General features: G+C 40.8%; 1 protein-coding gene across 8 annotated transcripts; it reads right to left on the bottom strand.

Annotated features, from left to right (window-relative positions):
• Nucleotides 1-539: 539 nt before the first annotated feature.
• Nucleotides 540-16,316, bottom strand: LOC114560020 (acyl-coenzyme A thioesterase 4). 8 transcript variants are annotated; one of them, XM_028585137.1, is made up of 12 exons: nucleotides 16,000-16,316; nucleotides 15,848-15,923; nucleotides 12,218-12,439; nucleotides 11,222-11,321; nucleotides 10,944-11,134; nucleotides 10,077-10,246; nucleotides 7,023-7,142; nucleotides 6,697-6,779; nucleotides 5,169-5,262; nucleotides 4,495-4,575; nucleotides 1,458-1,599; nucleotides 540-1,359 (listed from the first exon to the last, which is right to left on the bottom strand). In XM_028585137.1, exons 3-12 carry the CDS (start codon nucleotides 12,411-12,413, stop codon nucleotides 1,223-1,225), a joined length of 1,314 nt encoding a protein of 437 aa, XP_028440938.1. In that variant the 5' UTR covers nucleotides 12,414-12,439; nucleotides 15,848-15,923; nucleotides 16,000-16,316; the 3' UTR covers nucleotides 540-1,222. The 8 variants fall into 8 exon arrangements, with proteins under 8 accessions (XP_028440938.1, XP_028440937.1, XP_028440942.1 ...); XM_028585136.1 differs by having other exon boundaries at nucleotides 16,029-16,316; XM_028585141.1 differs by having other exon boundaries at nucleotides 12,218-12,435; nucleotides 16,029-16,316.
• Nucleotides 16,317-17,315: the final 999 nt, after the last annotated feature.

The following is a 17,315-nucleotide window of genomic DNA, read 5'->3' as shown; positions in this document are numbered from 1 at the left end:
CTTTAAAGCTACATTGTGAAAGAATTTCTCCCATCTAGCGGTTAAATTGTATATGACAACCAACTGAATATTACTTTCTAACCCCTCCCATAGACCTTTTTCACGGCAGACATGTTGACATGTCATAGTAGGAAAAGCACGGGTGTATTCAAAACCATTAAAGGGATACTTCACCGATTTAGCATTACGCTTTGTATCAGTAGAAACCTGGTAGTATTTTTTAATGACCGTGCTTCCCTCCCTCATGTCACCCCTGATACGAGAGATAGCTGAATTTTGTGTCTGGAAAAAAAAACCTCTGATGATGCAAAAATCGTCATTTTGCATCATCGGAGGTTTTTTTCCAGACACACAATTCAGCTATCTCTCGTATCAGGGGGGACATGAGGGAGGGAAGCACGGTGATACAAAGCGTAATGCTAATCGGTGAAGTATCCCTTTAATGATGGCTGCATTCCATTTAGGAGAGGCCCTGGTATTGGTCATGCTGACTCACTGAAATAACTTACTGGGACACTTGATGGAACTGAGCCATCGTTAAGGTTATCAATTTCAGATGTGCTTTTCCTACTATGACAAGTCAAAATGTCTGCTGTGAAAAAGGTCCGTTCCGAGCGCGTTGTAACTCCTACGGTGACCGTATTATTCCAAGAACTACGACTTCGTCTGTGAGAGTTCCTTCCAGTGTAATAATAGTTTTACGTTATTTTGGTACAATTTCATTCAACATCGGCTATCAGGTTCCCAAACATATGAACCGTCGGCTGCAATGTTGGAGCAGCCGCTGGTTCTGGAAGGGTCTTTCCCTGATCTGTATTCCCATTTCTTTAAACGATACCCTCAATGGTACTTAACACAGAAACACAGGACACTCCCAGGTGATATAATGAACTTGTATGTCTAAGTTATGGCCACCAGTTTTGAGTAATTCAACTTTGTGTCTGAAAAACAAAGTTGATCAAATACTTAGTGTTCTTTGTCAATATGTAATGCACTTGGAATTGCCTTTCTGTTTGATATGTGATATATAAATAAAGCTGCCTTGCCTTCATATTTTCATCTTTTGATTGATGATTAAATCAGGAAAATGTCATGTCCTTTAAAGCTGTCAACTGTCAACCCATTACATCATCTATGGGGATTAATTAACGGGACTTAACCAAAGACTCCTGAAGTAGCTCTTCCTATATAGAGACTCTTTGATCATTAGTTGTCGCCTTGGTTACAGGTTGGAAAATGAAGTTAGGCAGGTGTTTACGCCGCCGTACAGATTCGCCCTCAGAAAGACCAGCGTCTTCCTCCAGGAGTCTTCCTGAGCTCGAGAATGTGCCGCCGTCTCTCCGCCCCACAGCGCTACCACTGTCAAGACAACAGGAAACAGACGCAGCAGTCAAAAACCAAAAGTCCTGATTTTGGCACTTTGAATGATGCAGAAATGAAGCTTCCAGGATCCCTACGCTTCTGACGCGACGAGACTGCTCTGAAGGAGCTGGCTTTGGCGAAGGGCGTGAACGGAGGCTCGATCAGGTGACCGGTGTCGGGGTACGACAGCAGAGTCAGCAGGTGGCTGTTCCCCGCCCGCTCCATCATCTCCTTTATCTGGAAAAACAGGAAGTAAAAAAATAAAAAATAAAAATTGTGATCTCATAATTCCCAAATGCAGTGATGGAGTAGGCCTACTCAAGTCCTGGACTCTAGTCCGACTCAAGACTCTATTCTCTGGACTCAGGACTTGACTTGGACTCGCGGACTGATGACTTGTACTTGGACTCGAAGGAAATACAAAGTCGGATTGAGAAGCTTCTTGTTAATTGTTAACGGTAAACTCACTTTACTGTACGCTTCTCAGTCGGACACCGCTACTGCTCGCTCTGCTTGCTTGACAACACACTCACTGGCGTCACTCACGTAACGCTGCATTATCGCTCATACTTTCACTCCTCTTGTAACTAATGAATTGATATTGATATATGCAACTGTAGTGCATGATTCGCGGGCTCCCTACTACGTGTTCACATTTGGAAAATGCAGAAAGATGCACCCCGGATCGTGAAGTCCGCCTACACGGATTTTACATCCAATGCTGGAAAGAGCACCGCTAAAAGTTGTTTAGAAAAAAGTCAGTAAATAAACTCCCTTTGCAATCGTGACAGTGGTGTCATTTTTCTTTAATTTAGACCCTCTTTTATTAGTATATCAGCTCTTTAAAAAGGTTCCAGAATGGAGAAATGTAGGCAGTCTTGGAATTCAACACAGACTCAATTTTGATGACTTGACTTGGACTCGAACACTGGGTACTTGAGACTCGACTCGGACTCGACAGTTGGTGACTCAACTACAACACTGCCCAGATGGCTTCATGACGCGTTTCTTCTTCCTTCAGAGCTTTGTAAGACGTAGTAGCCTACTTGTCTCACATAAGAGTAGCTCTGCGAGGTGGAATCATTTGGATCAAACTTTAATTCTCCAAGAGCTGTCAACACGGCACAGAGACCATGTCTCCTGCTTCTCTGAAGGCCTCGTGAACCGCTGCAAAATAACCTTCAACCCCTTACCCTAACTTTAGATTTGTTGAACCTTATCACAACAGTAAATTGAATCATGACCTGCTTTTACATCGTGAAACTGAAGTTGCTGTCGGACTGCAAGACACCATTTACAGTGCTAAACATACACTACCGGTCAAAAGTTTGGGGTCACTTAGAAATGTCCATTCCACTCCATTACAGACAGAATACCAGCTGAGATCAGTTGCATTGTTTTTTTTAATCAGGGCAGCAGTTTTCAGATTACATTATGTGCTTACATAATTGCAAAAGGGTTCTTGACTGTTGTAGACCGAAGTGGCTGAAGAAATGCTTGAAATCCATGCTTTTTGGTCTAAACGTCATACCTATATTAAAAGTGGTACAGCTCCCATATACTTTGACACTCAGGGGTGTGATATCATTGGAAAGGAAACCACCTCAAGTTATTGTTACAAGTGTCAGGGTGATTCTAGGCCTTACTGACACAGAGATAGAATGGAGGTTTTTTTATTTCCATACAAGTCATACATCTGTAAAATTATTAGAATACTCTGGTGTAAACACATCTGACAGGTGACAGACAACACAGGGCATTAGCCACATGTCTCGGCTTAGAACAGAAAAAAATCAGAAGCCAAAAGACTCAAAAATGGATTTTATATGAATGTTTTTCTACAGATATATATGTGCGTTTTTTTTATTTCCATTTCCAAGTGCAAAGAAAAATGCCAAAAAACTACAAAATACAACACTTCTCAAATACACAAACAAACCCACATCAATCACCTTTCCAATGATATCAGACACACCCCAGAGTGTCAAAGTATATGGGAGCTTTACCACTTTTAATTTGGGTATGACGTTTAGACCAAAAAGCATGGATTTCAAGCGTTTCTTCAGCCACTTCTGTCTACATCAGTCGAGAACCCTTTTGCAATTATGTAAGCACATAATGTAATCTGAAAACTGCTGCCCTGGTTAAAAAAACAATGCAACTGATCTCAGCTGGTATTCTGTCTGGAATGGACATTTTCTAAGTGACCCCAAACTTTTGACCGGTAGTGTATATTAGCCGATATATCGGAATAACGGATTTTTAAATCACCAAATATCTGTATCGTTATCTGCCTTCAAAATCCTTTATCGGTCGGGCTCTCTAGAAGTCATGAAATGATGAAATGTCTGATCTGATAAACTTTTTCAGACAAGCTCTGACTCTGAGCACATGAATTTGTGAAATAATCTGACATAAACTTGCGCAAACCACATATCACAGTGAATCCCCCATTGTAAGCGAGAAGGAAGCGAGACCGAAGCGAGAGGTGAGTGGTGTCTAAGTGACCCCAAACTTTTGACCGGTAGTGTAAGTGAATACACCCGTGCTAAAGTTGACTAAAAAGAGGAATAAAAAAAATAAAAAAATCATCTTTTGGAAATTGATCTTAATGCCTTAATTAAAAAAAAATATATAAGAGGAAAAATCCAACCTTTAAAGACACCAATTTTCTTTGTGAATGAATAATGTATCGTTAATAAATAAATGTTCTTCCTTAAAATCCAGGGGGCATAAGTGAGTCCACCCCTATGTTAAATTCCCATAGATGCAGGCAGATGTTTATTTTTAAAGGCCAGTTATTTGATAGATCCAGGATACTATGCATCCTGATATAGTTCCCTTGGCCTTTGGAATTAAAATAGCCCCCCCACATCATCACATGCCCTTCACCATACTTAGAGATTGGCATGGAGTACTTTCCATGAGATCGTCTCTCAATGCAAATCAAACCAGCTATTAGGCTATCTGAAATAAAACCATGCCAAGCTCAAAGCGGGCGTGCAAGTTATAAAGTAGTCATCCATTTGACTTCCAGGGCTCCGTAGCATTTATAAATATGTACATCACTATTCAAAAGTTCGTGATCCAGCTTGCTTTTCACACCAGGTGTCATCATGTCAGTAAACTCACGTCCAGTGCAGACTCGTGGGCGGGCCAGTTCTGATCGTCCTCACCTACAACCAGCAACAGAGGACACTGCAGTTGTCCCATCTGTCAAAGACAAACAGCAGCAGAAGCGTTTCAGCTTTTCTTTATTTATTGGATTTATTATATCATTCCTTTAAATCTTTCGATCTATCTTTGGGTGCACCAAAATGATGTGCTGGTGCAGCTAAATGAAAAAGTTAGGCACACCAGTGCAACTAATGTAAAAAGTTAGCCTGAAGTAATGATCGTGCACACATACAATTCCCAAATGTGTCCTGTATCTTGAAACAAATTAAATAAAGCAAATGTATCTCTGTGAAAGACCAGAGCAGAATTATTTGTTACATACTGTACATAACATGTTTTTACACCTACAATCACCTGAAAAATTATTATGTTGTTATGTTTCTAATGTTTTTCATAAACAAAAATAAAAGAATGCAAAAATAACCAACACTGCGGTGTCAAAAATTCACAAATAACTTCCACAGAGAAGCTACAGGACAAGTTGTTCACCTGTTTGGTTGTTAAAAAAAAAAAAAAATGAAGGCAAAAAATACCATAAAGAGACAAAAGACGCTGGCTTTTAATGATCAAAAACACAGTGACAAACTAGAAAATGAACCGTATCAGGTATTCTGTCCGGTGGTACTCACATCCACTTTGAGTGAGGGGTCGGTGGGGATGGGCAGCAGCAGATCGCGGCAGATCATGTGGTTCTCATTGTTGAAGCAAGTCTTCTCAGCGTTTCTGATTGGATAAATAAAAGAAGTTTTTTCCTGAGGGTGGTGTTAGAGGACAGTTCATTAAAATCGTAGGTTCATTCTGATCGGTTGTATTTAAAGGACAATCCCGGCGCAAAATGAACCTAGGGGTTAATAACACGTGTGTGCCGAGTGGACCGTTCTCTGGGACATGTTTTCATGCTAATCTAATGTGACTAGTTTTAGCGCGAACCGCTAATTAGCTTATAAAGCTAGTCGCCGGGGCACGGGTAAAGTTTATTAAAAAGATAGTTTATAAAGACAGTAGCGTTCACATATACATGTAGGCACCATCTTGGGAAAACAGTCATGACCAGTCAAATGATAAACGTGTAACCAGTAACATAGCTCAAGCACGTCGTTCGTTGTTCGACCGCTCGTGATTGTTTTCCCAAGATGGCGCCCACCTGTATACGTGAACAGTACAGTCTTTCTAAACTATCTTTTTAATAAACTGTCTGTACACTTACAAAGTTCTCAGTGCTTCGGTTTACATGTAGGGACCCTCATTATGCTACCGTGGAAGTGTGGTGCTATTTTGAGCCTTGTTAGTGGTATAAAAATAGCGATTTCTTTTTACTTTCGCGTGCCCCGATGAATAGCTTTACAAGCTAATTAGCGGTTTGCGCTAAAACTAGTAACATTCGATTAGCATGAAAACAAATCCCAGAGAACGGTCGACTCAGTACCCCCTTATTAACCCCTAGGTTCATTTTGCGCCGGATTTGTCCTGGAAGTAGTTGGAAAAATCTAAGTAATCTAAAGTGATTAAAGGCAGATCAGTGGTGGGGAGTAACAGAATACATGTACCGGCGTTACGTATTCAGAATACAAATTTATGAGTAACTGTATTCCGTTAGTTACAATTTAAATAGTTGGTATTTAGAATACAGTTACATTGTGGAAATCAATGGATTACATGACGATACTTCTCTGTTTCACGAGTTTATTCACTCTCTAAATAAATAAAGGCAACTCCATGCATTTCCCAGAAGCCCCGATATGAAAACGAAAAAATTAGCTATTTGCGTGATCACTCACAATGGAGTCATAACCGGCACAACAGAGCCAGGGCAGGAATGTGTTTCTATCTTGGAAATTAAAACAGCAATTCACATTAAAGAAAGAGAAGGGAGAACGAAATATAACTTCGCAGTGCAATTTCTGCTTGCCATCAACAAACCTCCTTTCAGCGTCCAAATTACTCCAACCTGAAGAAGCATCTTAAAGTAAGTTTTTTTTTGTTATTAGCCAAGGGTAGTCGTCTGCTATAGTTTTATTGGTCAGTCACCTTGCTATTTTATAGTTGACATGCTACTTTACATTCTCCTACGTGCTCATCCAAGTATTCAGAATTCTGTAACGGAATAAGTTTTGAAAGTAGGCTATCCTTCACAACACTGCAGGCAGATGAACTTACTTGTTAAAGAAACTCATTATTTGTTCCACAGATCCGTCAGCTGGCTGCACATGACTCCCACTAATACACACCACACACCTGAGCTGGAAGACAACACACACACACACACACACACACACACACACACACACACACACACACACACACACACACACACACACACACACACACACACACACACACACACACACACACACACACACAAATAGACATAGATTATTTATACAGGATGATTAGCTTACACCAGAAACTGAATTAATTTTAATGGAAAAGAAAGATCTAATAGTACCAAAAGTAAAGTAAACTTTCGGCTATAGCCGTCTTACCTTTACAACTTGGGAGTTAACAGCCATTTTTAGGGTGATACTGGTGCCGAGGGAAAGACCGATCATGGCGATCCTGCTGCTGAGGATCTGAGGATGCTGCTCCAGGACTTTCAAGGCCCTCTGCAGTCATTGTTGATGGAATTGCAATTTGTTTCAGTTAAACATTTTAGTAGATTTTCAAAATCTACATTAACATGCATATAAGATAGGATTTCCCTCACTATTTGTGCTTCTTTCTGCATTTCTTGCGGTTCACATCCTTTTATCGTATAGTCAGTGTTGGATGTCACAAAGCTGCTGACAGCTATACTAACTACCAACTGAAACCTGAAATCTTTTTAATTGGCAACACATTTAATCTTTGATTCATAGCTTTCCTCTCAGGTGACTAAAATTGTGAAATTATGTTTTAAGCAAATCCCAGTTCGGTTATCTTTGTTGTATTTAAATTAGAGATGGTCCGATACCGATACCAGTATCGGTATCGGCTCCGATACCGCCTAAAACGCTGGTATCGGTATCGGGAAGTACTGGAGTTTATGCACCGATCCGATACCGCATAATAAAGTCCTAAAGAAAATCTACGTTAAAGTAGTTTATTTATGTTCTTTTTCCGTTATAACTATAAAAGAAACTTCTGTGGCATTCCTTGTTTGTGTTTGTTCATGTTTCACAAAGAGTTTAACCTGAGCCAGACCGACAACAAAGATAGAAATCATATCACATCCATACAGGGATAGGAGTATACAGTTGTTAAAACATAATAAAATATATGACACGCTGATATCGGATCGGTACTCGGTATCGGCCGATACGCAAGTTCAGATATCGGAATCGGTATTGGGAAGCAAAAAATGGTATCGGACCATCTCTAATTTAAATTAATTGAAAAAATAATTTAATCCTGTGTTGTTTTTCATGAAGTTTTGTCTCTATTTTGTCCGTGGGATTGGTATTTATCTGAATTGAGGGTCTAAGGGATTGAGGGTGTTGAATGGTGATTTTTGGCTGTATGAGTAAAATTAACTTTACTTGACACAGCTGGACAATAGAGAGTGTCCTCTCTGTTTAGAGATAAAGTCCAAAACCTCTCCTGCCTCCAGCCAATCAAAACTGCTGCTGCCTAACCTAGTTAACAGTTATGACTTTGTTACACCATTGAGGTTAATCGTTGATTTTAAGATTTTATGGATTTTCATCAAAGCCTTGGAGTTGTCAGGCTCTGTGCTACATTTTTTAAATAATCTGACATTATATGAAAGTAGAGATGTAATTATAATAATAATAATAATAATAATACTAGTGTGATATCAGATTTATTTTACACCAAGAAAAACTTAAAAACTTTATTTTGCCACTAGAGCGGTCTCTAGTCTGTAAAGGTAAATGAACCTCTGAACCAGTTTCTTATGGGTTTATTGCCACATAAAAACACAGATAACTGTTGTCTGCAGCAAAGACTTTAAGCCAACACAAGCAGGGATATTTTTTTCATTAAAGTCCTTGGATCTGAAGATATGCTCTTCAGAGCCAAGGACTGTGGTTAGAGTTGAAACGTGTTGCTGCTTAGCCAAACACTGGGCCTCAGAGGATCAGGAAAGGCTGTAAATACTTTAGTCTCGCATTGCCAGACAATCCTCCAAGGCACTGCGGAGGAGGGTCTGGCTAGTCCACACAGCATTCCAGTTGGGAGAAAAACGTGCTCTGGTTTATTGGCATTCCTTTAAACCAATCACATGCGGCAAAGCGGAGGTTAACAGAAAGCGTCTAAAAGACATGCATCCGGCGGAATTTCCTGCAGCACCGAAGCAATCCCGGAAGTGGAACATCGTGGATATAGACTATAAATACTGTAAAATTTGCTTTGGCACAAATGTGCAAACTCTTATTGAGTGAATATTACTATCAGGTGGATACAAACACACGGCTGCAATGGGAGGATCATGTTGCAGCTGTATCTGCTGGATGTGGCTATTTGCTAACTTGTTTTGGGATGTTTTAAAGTTCCTATGACATGCTGCTTTTTGGATGCTTTTATATAGGGCTTAGTGGTCCCCTAATACTGTATCTGAAGTATCTTTTATATAGACCTTAGTGGTAGCCTAATACTGTATCTGAAGTCTCTTTTATATAGACCTTAGTGGTCCCCTAATACTGTATCTGAAGTCTCTTTTATATAGACCTTAGTGGTCCCCTAATACTGTATCTGAAGTCTCTTTTATATAGACCTTAGTGGTCCCCTAATACTGTATCTGAAGTCTCTTTTATATAGACCTTAGTGGTCCCCTAATACTGTATCTGAAGTCTCATTTATATAGACCTTAGTGGTCCCCTAATACTGTATCTGAAGTCTCTTTTATATAGACCTTAGTGGTCCCCTAATACTGTATCTGAAGTCTCTTTTATATAGACCTTAGTGGTCCCCTAATACTGTATCTGAAGTCTCTTTTATATAGATCTTAGTGGTCCCCTAATACTGTATCTGAAGTCTCTTTTATATAGACCTTAGTGGTCCTCTAATAGTTTATCTGAAGTCTCTTTTATATAGATCTTAGTGGTCCCCTAATACTGTATCTGAAGTCTCTTTTATATAGACCTTAGTGGTCCCCTAATACTGTATGTGAAGTCTCTTTTATATAGACCTTAGTGGTCCCCTAATACTGTATGTGAAGTCTCTTTTATATAGACCTTAGTGGTCCCCCAATACTGTATGTGAAGTCTCTTTTATATAGATCTTAGTGGTCCCCTAATACTGTATCTGAAGTCTCTTTTATATAGACCTTAGTGGTCCCCTAATACTGTATCTGAAGTGTCTTTTATATAGACCTTGTGGTCCCCTAATACTGTATCTGAAGTCTCTGAGCTTTCATTTTCTCAAAGGCAGAGCAGGATACCCAGGGCTCGGTTTACACCTATCACCATTTCTAGCCACTGGGGGACCATAGGCAGGCTGGGGGAACTCATATTAATGTTAAAAAAACCTCATAAGTGAAATTTAATGCGATGGGACCTACACGCTGATTTTGTTGTGATCTAGACACTCATGGGTTTTACCTCAAAGTACTGGTTGTCCACCATCTTCCCGGTTTCTATGGTGACTTTTGGAGTCAGGTAGTCGAGGGCCAGGGAGGCAAAACCGTGAGAGGCCAGCAGCGCTGAGCGGTACTCCACCAACTTTCCTCCACCCCCCCAAAGGTCCAGGAGGCCAGGGAAAGGTCCCGGACCTTCAGAGACACGAAATCACCAAAAACAGTTCACAGTTTACAGGACAATATTGTTCATTTCTCATGTTCTCTGGGATTACATCTGATGGGAACATAAGCCTATAAACCTAACCCTAGTCTGGGTCAATGGAAATACATTTCCTGTGTAAAGCCTGCAAGCTACACTCTGAAAATGTCAAGTTTAAAAATTTGGATTGTGCAACAAGGCAGGCCTGCTTGGTTCTTTCTGTGAATAATTGTAAAGATTTACAAAGAATATGTTTACGCCATTTACTCTCCAACTGGGACGTTTTGGGACCGATTGGTGGGATTGCTGTGGACAAAATATACACGGCAATACACTGGTAAGAGACAGTGAGGTTTAAGCATGTATCCAGCTAATTTCAATTTTGTTGCATTCCTATGCAATGACAATAAAGGATTTCTGATTTCTGTTAATAAACAAAGGGCTGTAGGTGATCCCTAATCTGAACGTTTTAGTCTCTCTGGCTCTCTGATCTCCTGAGGTTACCGTTGCCCACATGTGCATGACGTCAGAGCAAGAGGGGATAAAGTCGGACACATATCTAACCAGCATGCATTGGCGGCGATCGCCAGGTGATCGACTCTGCGCAGGCCCGGCTCATCGCAAACAAGCCTAATATCCCACCTGAGCTCCACCCAGAAACCTCCCTCCCCGACTCTCCCCTGGTCCTACCTGGGGGCAGGAAGAGGGTCGCAGTGAGTCCGGCCTCTGTAACCGGGATCCTGCGGACGCCAGGCGCCATGTACCAGCGCTCCACCACCACACTGGCCAGCGGCACCTGATCCAGGAAGCCCTCGGTCTGGTGGCCCGGGTACACCGAGATCGTGACCTCCATGGGAGTCTGGACGTTCATCTTCCTCATCCTGGGGGATGATGGGAAAGAGGTGATTCTGACACTGATTCGGTATTCATTGCCATCACCTGAACAGCGCCTACTCTTACTGACCTACCTGAGCCAAGGTTTGCTGCCTGGAACTGGTCTGAGGCTCCACAGAAGACCCATCGGTTCAACCCCGGAATATGTCCCGCCCAGACTGGGATCCTCCGAAACTGTAGTGGAAAAGGCACGAAAAATGTATTTCTTATTTTGATGTTCATTCTTTCAAATCAATTCCATCATTTTGTAACAAAATGTGGATTGCTGCTATTCACAAACCTTTATGACGCCTGCAAATATTTCTGATTTCCCTTTTCTGAATTTTCTAAAGGGCCGTCCACACCAAGAACGCTAACTATAACGATAACTATAAATCTATATGTATGCGTTTTAAAAATCGCTCTAACTCAAGTGGATGGCGGAGTCCACCCCGCAACTATAACGACAGGCACAGTGGAGAACGATATCGCTGGGATCACTTTCAGAGCGATTTTGATAAACGATAGAAACACTGGCAGCCAATCAGAATCCATCCGAGTTTACGGAAGAGAGAGATAGGTTTCACACAGGTGGTCAGTGGCGTGACTTTTCCCTTCCGTGGGGCTACGATCCTTTAGCTCTGTGTATTTTTGTAAACATCAGTACTTTAAAAGTATTTCTCGTGTCAGAGAAACCACAGAGAGTGAATCTTGTGTTTTAGATGGGATTATCATGCTGTCTGTGTTTTTGTTCCGATGCTCGGCGCAGCTCTATGGCGCTCTGTGTGTGCACCGCTGTTTCCTGGAGAAGGCAGCGGTGTCGGCGCCGAGGGGACCGCCGCTTAGCCTTTTTTGGTCCATAAAATGTACCCAAATTCACAAATATGTAGGATATTACTACAGACATTCCTGTAATCGTACGTTGCAAAGTCTGCTGTATGTATTGTTATCAGCTGGAGCGTGCAGTGCGTGCTTTACGTCGCTGTCTGCAGAACGTTATCACTCAGCAGTGTGGATGCTAACATCGTTATGGTCATGGTCATGGTTATCGTTCTTGGGGTGGACGGGCCTTAAGCATTGAAAGACGTAACCGTTCACAGCCCCGATGGCGCTGGTGGTGTAGTGGGCGAACGCCTCCCAGCTGTGTCCGTCTTCACACTTGTGGAGGGCGTGGAGCGTCAGCTGGAAACCAGGGAAGACGTTCTGCACCAGGACGATAAACTTCTCATCCATGAGCCCTCTGGACGGCTGGACCGACAGCTTCACACAACACTGCTTCCTGTCCATCCTGAACTGGCCCGAATTGAAACTACCTGAGACGGATAAGACCAAATAATAAAACCAAAACTGTCGGATCTGGACGTATACCTTCCTAATAATGGCAGATGTTGGATTGTCCTATTGTCTCTAAATGCAGCACTTGAAGCAGTTCAGCATACGTTGTGAAGTTGATGTAGTTTTTGATGTAGGATTCTTGCAATTCTTGGTTTGAATCCACATGGTAAAATGTAGGTGGCTTTGGATAAAAGCATCAGTTAAATAAATATAATGTAAAATAGTTTTTTCTCCACATTTAATTGCCAAAATGGGTCCATAAATGCTTACATGGAGTGCAAAAAACACAACAATTTGTGTGGCTTCAAGTATGTTGTTTGGCGTTTTTCATGTTGTTGTACAATTGCTAATTCAAAACAAATTGAAATATCCATATAAATATACAACTTTTAGGGCAGAGACTGTCATGAGATATATAAATGACTTGTTTCAATGTAACCCAGGGTTGGTGTACTGCCAAAAATCAGCAAAAAAAATCTGACTAGCACTTTATTTGAAGCAAACTGCTTAATCACCAAATCAAACTTTAATAGAAAGAGTCTGCATTACTTCAAGTCTATTTTAAACCAATACTGATGCCCATTTGTACACTGAAAGAGGGTTGCTGTAATTTGCCAGAAGAACAGCAATACGTCACCAGCAGTTTGGCATCTTGTTAGATCTGTAACCTAAAAAAATAGTGTCAGCTGTCTTTGAATTATTCCCGAAATGCCCTTGTTGGAGCTATATCTGTAGGTGGCTCTTTGATAATCACTGTTTGTAGATTGCCGCTTGCAATATGTTATTTCAATTTAGTTTTTACTCTGCACTGCTTACCAAATAAGCCATTATATCTGCTGGCTGCCTGAGGCTAATGTGCTGCTAATGCAACATTCTAAGTAAAGCATGATTTATGGTCCTGTGGAGGCTCCACGCAGAGCTTTCGCCGTAGCCTATATAAGTGGCCTGAAGTTTATACTTGTGCGTCGGTGTGTACGTCGATCTAATAGCAGGGCCGGCATGTATGTGTGTGTGTGTGTGTGTGTGTGGGGGCGTGTGTGGTAGAGCAAGTGAGAGAGTGATGGTGATTAGCTCCGGCGCGAGTACCGACTCTAGAGTCATAGTGAGAGAAACAAAGTGTCTCCCCTGTTCTTTCTGACCATGGTGGGAAATCTGTAGCAGGAAAAGTTAACCCTCTCCTTGATTTCATTTTTCGAGAGGTGCATGTCTGGCTACGGCGCAGGATCCGTGTCTCCACGTACGTGGCCGGGGCGTAGATTTTACACAGAAGCATAAATCACGCTTATGGGTTAATTTACTGTTGTGTATTTTTATTGGACTTGCATTCATTATCCACATCCTGATCTGATGCAGGTTACTGATTACTGTTGTTAGGTCCCTCTGCTTCAATAAAATACTTTCCTTCCTTGTCTGTGAGCATTATTGGACAGTAAGGGGATTTTCCAATGACGCCCTGAGTACATGCCATGCAAAATTACAACACATACAAAAACCACCAAACATAGCAATTAATATTAATAATAAGGGACCACAATGGAAATAAGCCTCAGGGCCTGACTTTGTTTTGTTTTTAATGTATGGCGCATAGTTGTATCGTATTTTATAATGAAATGCGCAAATAAAATCAATCAATCAATCAATCAATCAATCAATCATATACACACTATACAGTTGCAATACATAGTAAACACATAAAACAGTTACATAATGTTAAACTCAAAATCCACATGTACATTCAGTATACATGGCTTCATAAAGAAGACATTTAAAGTGATTCAATCAGGCTGTTCCATTTCATTAGAAACTGCAGGCTATTCCATTTATATGGGGCATAATATTCAAATGCAATTTTGCGTAATTATGCCCGTACAAATGGAATATTTAGGACCAAGGAGTCACTAGTGCGAGTGCCATAGTGATAAGATTCATAATTCAGCAAGCTAGTTAAGTATACAGGCTTTTTTTTAAGCAAGGCTTTGTAGATAAATAGAATGCAGTGTTGCTCCCTTCTTAGAGCCAAGAAAGTCCAGCCTACATTTTGATAAAGGAGACAGTGGTGGGTACTAAATCCATCACCAAATATAAATCTTAGGGCACAGTGATAAACTGCATCAAGTAAATAAACAGCGTCAAAACGTCTTTGACTTTTCACACCTGATGCGAACCACACCTGAGTATGCATGAACTGTATTCAAGAACACCTTTTTAAGCCCAGGTACGGTACACAGTGTTCACATTTATAAAAATAACTGGACTTTGGGGTCAAGTGTACTTGGATCCAATTGAGTCCAATTACTGTATTATATTCCATCATATATTTTTTTAATGGTCACTTGCCTCCTGAACTTTGTGTTTTCCTTCACATAAAAACATCCATCAGAATGCAGGAATTTAAAGCTATAGTGTGTAGTTTCTGTCGCATGAGGAATTCTAAGTAATGACAACAAAACTGTCGGCGCATCCACATGATACAAGCCTTCCGTGATGGCGAACCCCCCCCCCCCCCACACACACACACACACACACACACACACACACACACACACACACACACACACACACACACACACACACACACACACACACACAGTTGCTAGTAGCCAAAGAGGACATGGTGGATTAAAAATACATGATGGACTCTTCAGAACAACAACACAGCCATACTGAGAAATATAGGGAGTTTTGTGGAGCTGATAGTCTTAATTAGCTTTGTATCAACTCATTTGGCAATGCCTTAAATGTAACGGATAGTCATTAATATTAAAAAGTTACGCACTACAGCTTAAAGTGTTTGACACTCAAAAAGTGGGGGTCCTCTCGCAGGAAATTCCTTTCTCCCCATGCCACTTTATACTTTTACTCCACTACATCCCAGAAGGAATACATAGTTCTTTTTTCTCCACTACAGTTATTTGAAAGCTTATGTTACTTTACAGATTAAGGTTTGCATACAAAACAAGGAGGACATTTTTTTCTGTTTTAAGTAGGCTACTTTTACTTTGAATACTTAAGTACATTTTCCTGATACTACCTAGGCTACATACTTTTCAATGCAGGACTTTTACTTGTCACAGAGTATTTTTTAGAGTGAGGTATTAGTACTTTAACTTCACTAATGGGTTTTTCGTTACTTGAGTAAATGTACTTAGGTACACACATTCTAACGTTACACTGATAACGTTGGGACCTGCAACACAACAGAAGAATCAATCATTTACAGAGACAGAAAGTTGCTTCTACTGGTAGACAAACGACTAAAAAAAAACTTAATTATGTGGATCTCTGTACTCACATTCGATATATAAGTTTAAAACCTCCAAAGTTGCACAATTATTACTTAGCTTAACGTATGTGTGTGAACCAATTCCTGTTCAGCGAGAACATACCTAATATAACGTTAAGCTGTTGTCTTCAGGTTTAACGTCTTGTTGTCGGTTGGTTTCGTTGAAGTTGTCTCAGAGTCTGTGAACCAAGCTGTGACTGAATCTAACAACTCTGCAACAATAGACAGTAAATACAACAACACACACAGACTTACAGCTGAGACTCCAAAGTTCAGCCTCTCACCGTGTGGAGCTTTAATCTCCTCCCACAGCCACAGCCACAATCACCGTGTCCGGACACAAGATGGCGCCGTCGACTCACCGGCCCTCCAGTTTCCGCCTGTTTAACATGTTTCAAACATCATTGCTGTTTGCAAGTCTCTTGAAGTATGCTACGTAATAAAGCTCAGTTTTTTTTAGCTGCATAGTTGGGACTGAAGGCGTTGGAAGTTTGAAAATAAGTAAAAAAAACAAGAAAAAGACAGAGTTTAGCTACTGTTCCGCTTCCTCTGTCTCCCTTAAGTGACCGGAACCTCCCACCCAGCCAGCGATTGAGTTGCATCATGGGTAATGTAGGCACAAGGGGATTCAGCCTGTCAATGAGTACAACAGAGGTCACCATATCTGACAAGTAGCAGCCGTCAGAATATGTGACCTCTGTTGTACTGGCTCTGTGATGACTATAATATACTATTTAAGAAAACATGTCTATTGGTGTGAAGGGATGACATAACTACCCAAACAGTATTTTGAAGTTTAACTCCATATTAAGCAGTTACAGTGGGGTCACATATTCTGACAATTTACCCAATGTGCTGGTCCATTAAATATTTAGTTATTTCTTTTCTTTACAGTAGAATATGATTATTTTTATAGTTTTTTTTTAATGTACGTTTTAAATGTAGGTCTAGGTAGGTTTTAGGTAGGTTATTACAAATGTAACTTGTGCATGCAGTCACAAAGATATAGCCTACATGTTTAGAAACTAGGGCTGGGCAAGTTAACGCGTTATTATCGCGTTAACTCATTAATTAATTAACGCTGACAATTATTTTATAGCGCATTAACACAGTTTTTATTATTTCTTTTATTATTGTAAAAGTCTGTTGCTCACAGGCTTTTATTTAGTAAAAGTTTTTAACTGACTGCTGCTGCGGAAAAGAAAAGAATTGGCGGGTAAACAAACCAACGAACATGGAGAAGGGTACGGAACTTTTACATGGCCATTTTCATTTTAAAGTTCTTCCAGACGGCGCAGTAGACAGAACCAAAGTTACTTGTAACCACTACAGAGTTGAAATTTCTTATCACCGGAGTACTTCCAGTCTGAAATATCACTTAAATGCAATACACACAGTTGATACCAGCCTTTCCACTCCCTATTCAGCCCCATTGTACCATTGTGGGGCGGTGCACCCCCTCCTTAGACCACCTGGTGGTCCCGTGCTCCCCCAGGAGCACCATATCAATACCGAACTTAATGCAGACACCCGAGCGGCTCTGTGATGACTATATTTAAGAAAACGTGTCC

The sequence above is a fragment of the Perca flavescens genome, chromosome 8 (genome assembly GCF_004354835.1).
Source record: "Perca flavescens isolate YP-PL-M2 chromosome 8, PFLA_1.0, whole genome shotgun sequence".
Lineage (NCBI taxonomy): Eukaryota > Metazoa > Chordata > Actinopteri > Perciformes > Percidae > Perca > Perca flavescens.
Note: the sequence above shows the minus strand (reverse complement) of the source record. Positions and strands in the feature narration are given on the sequence as shown.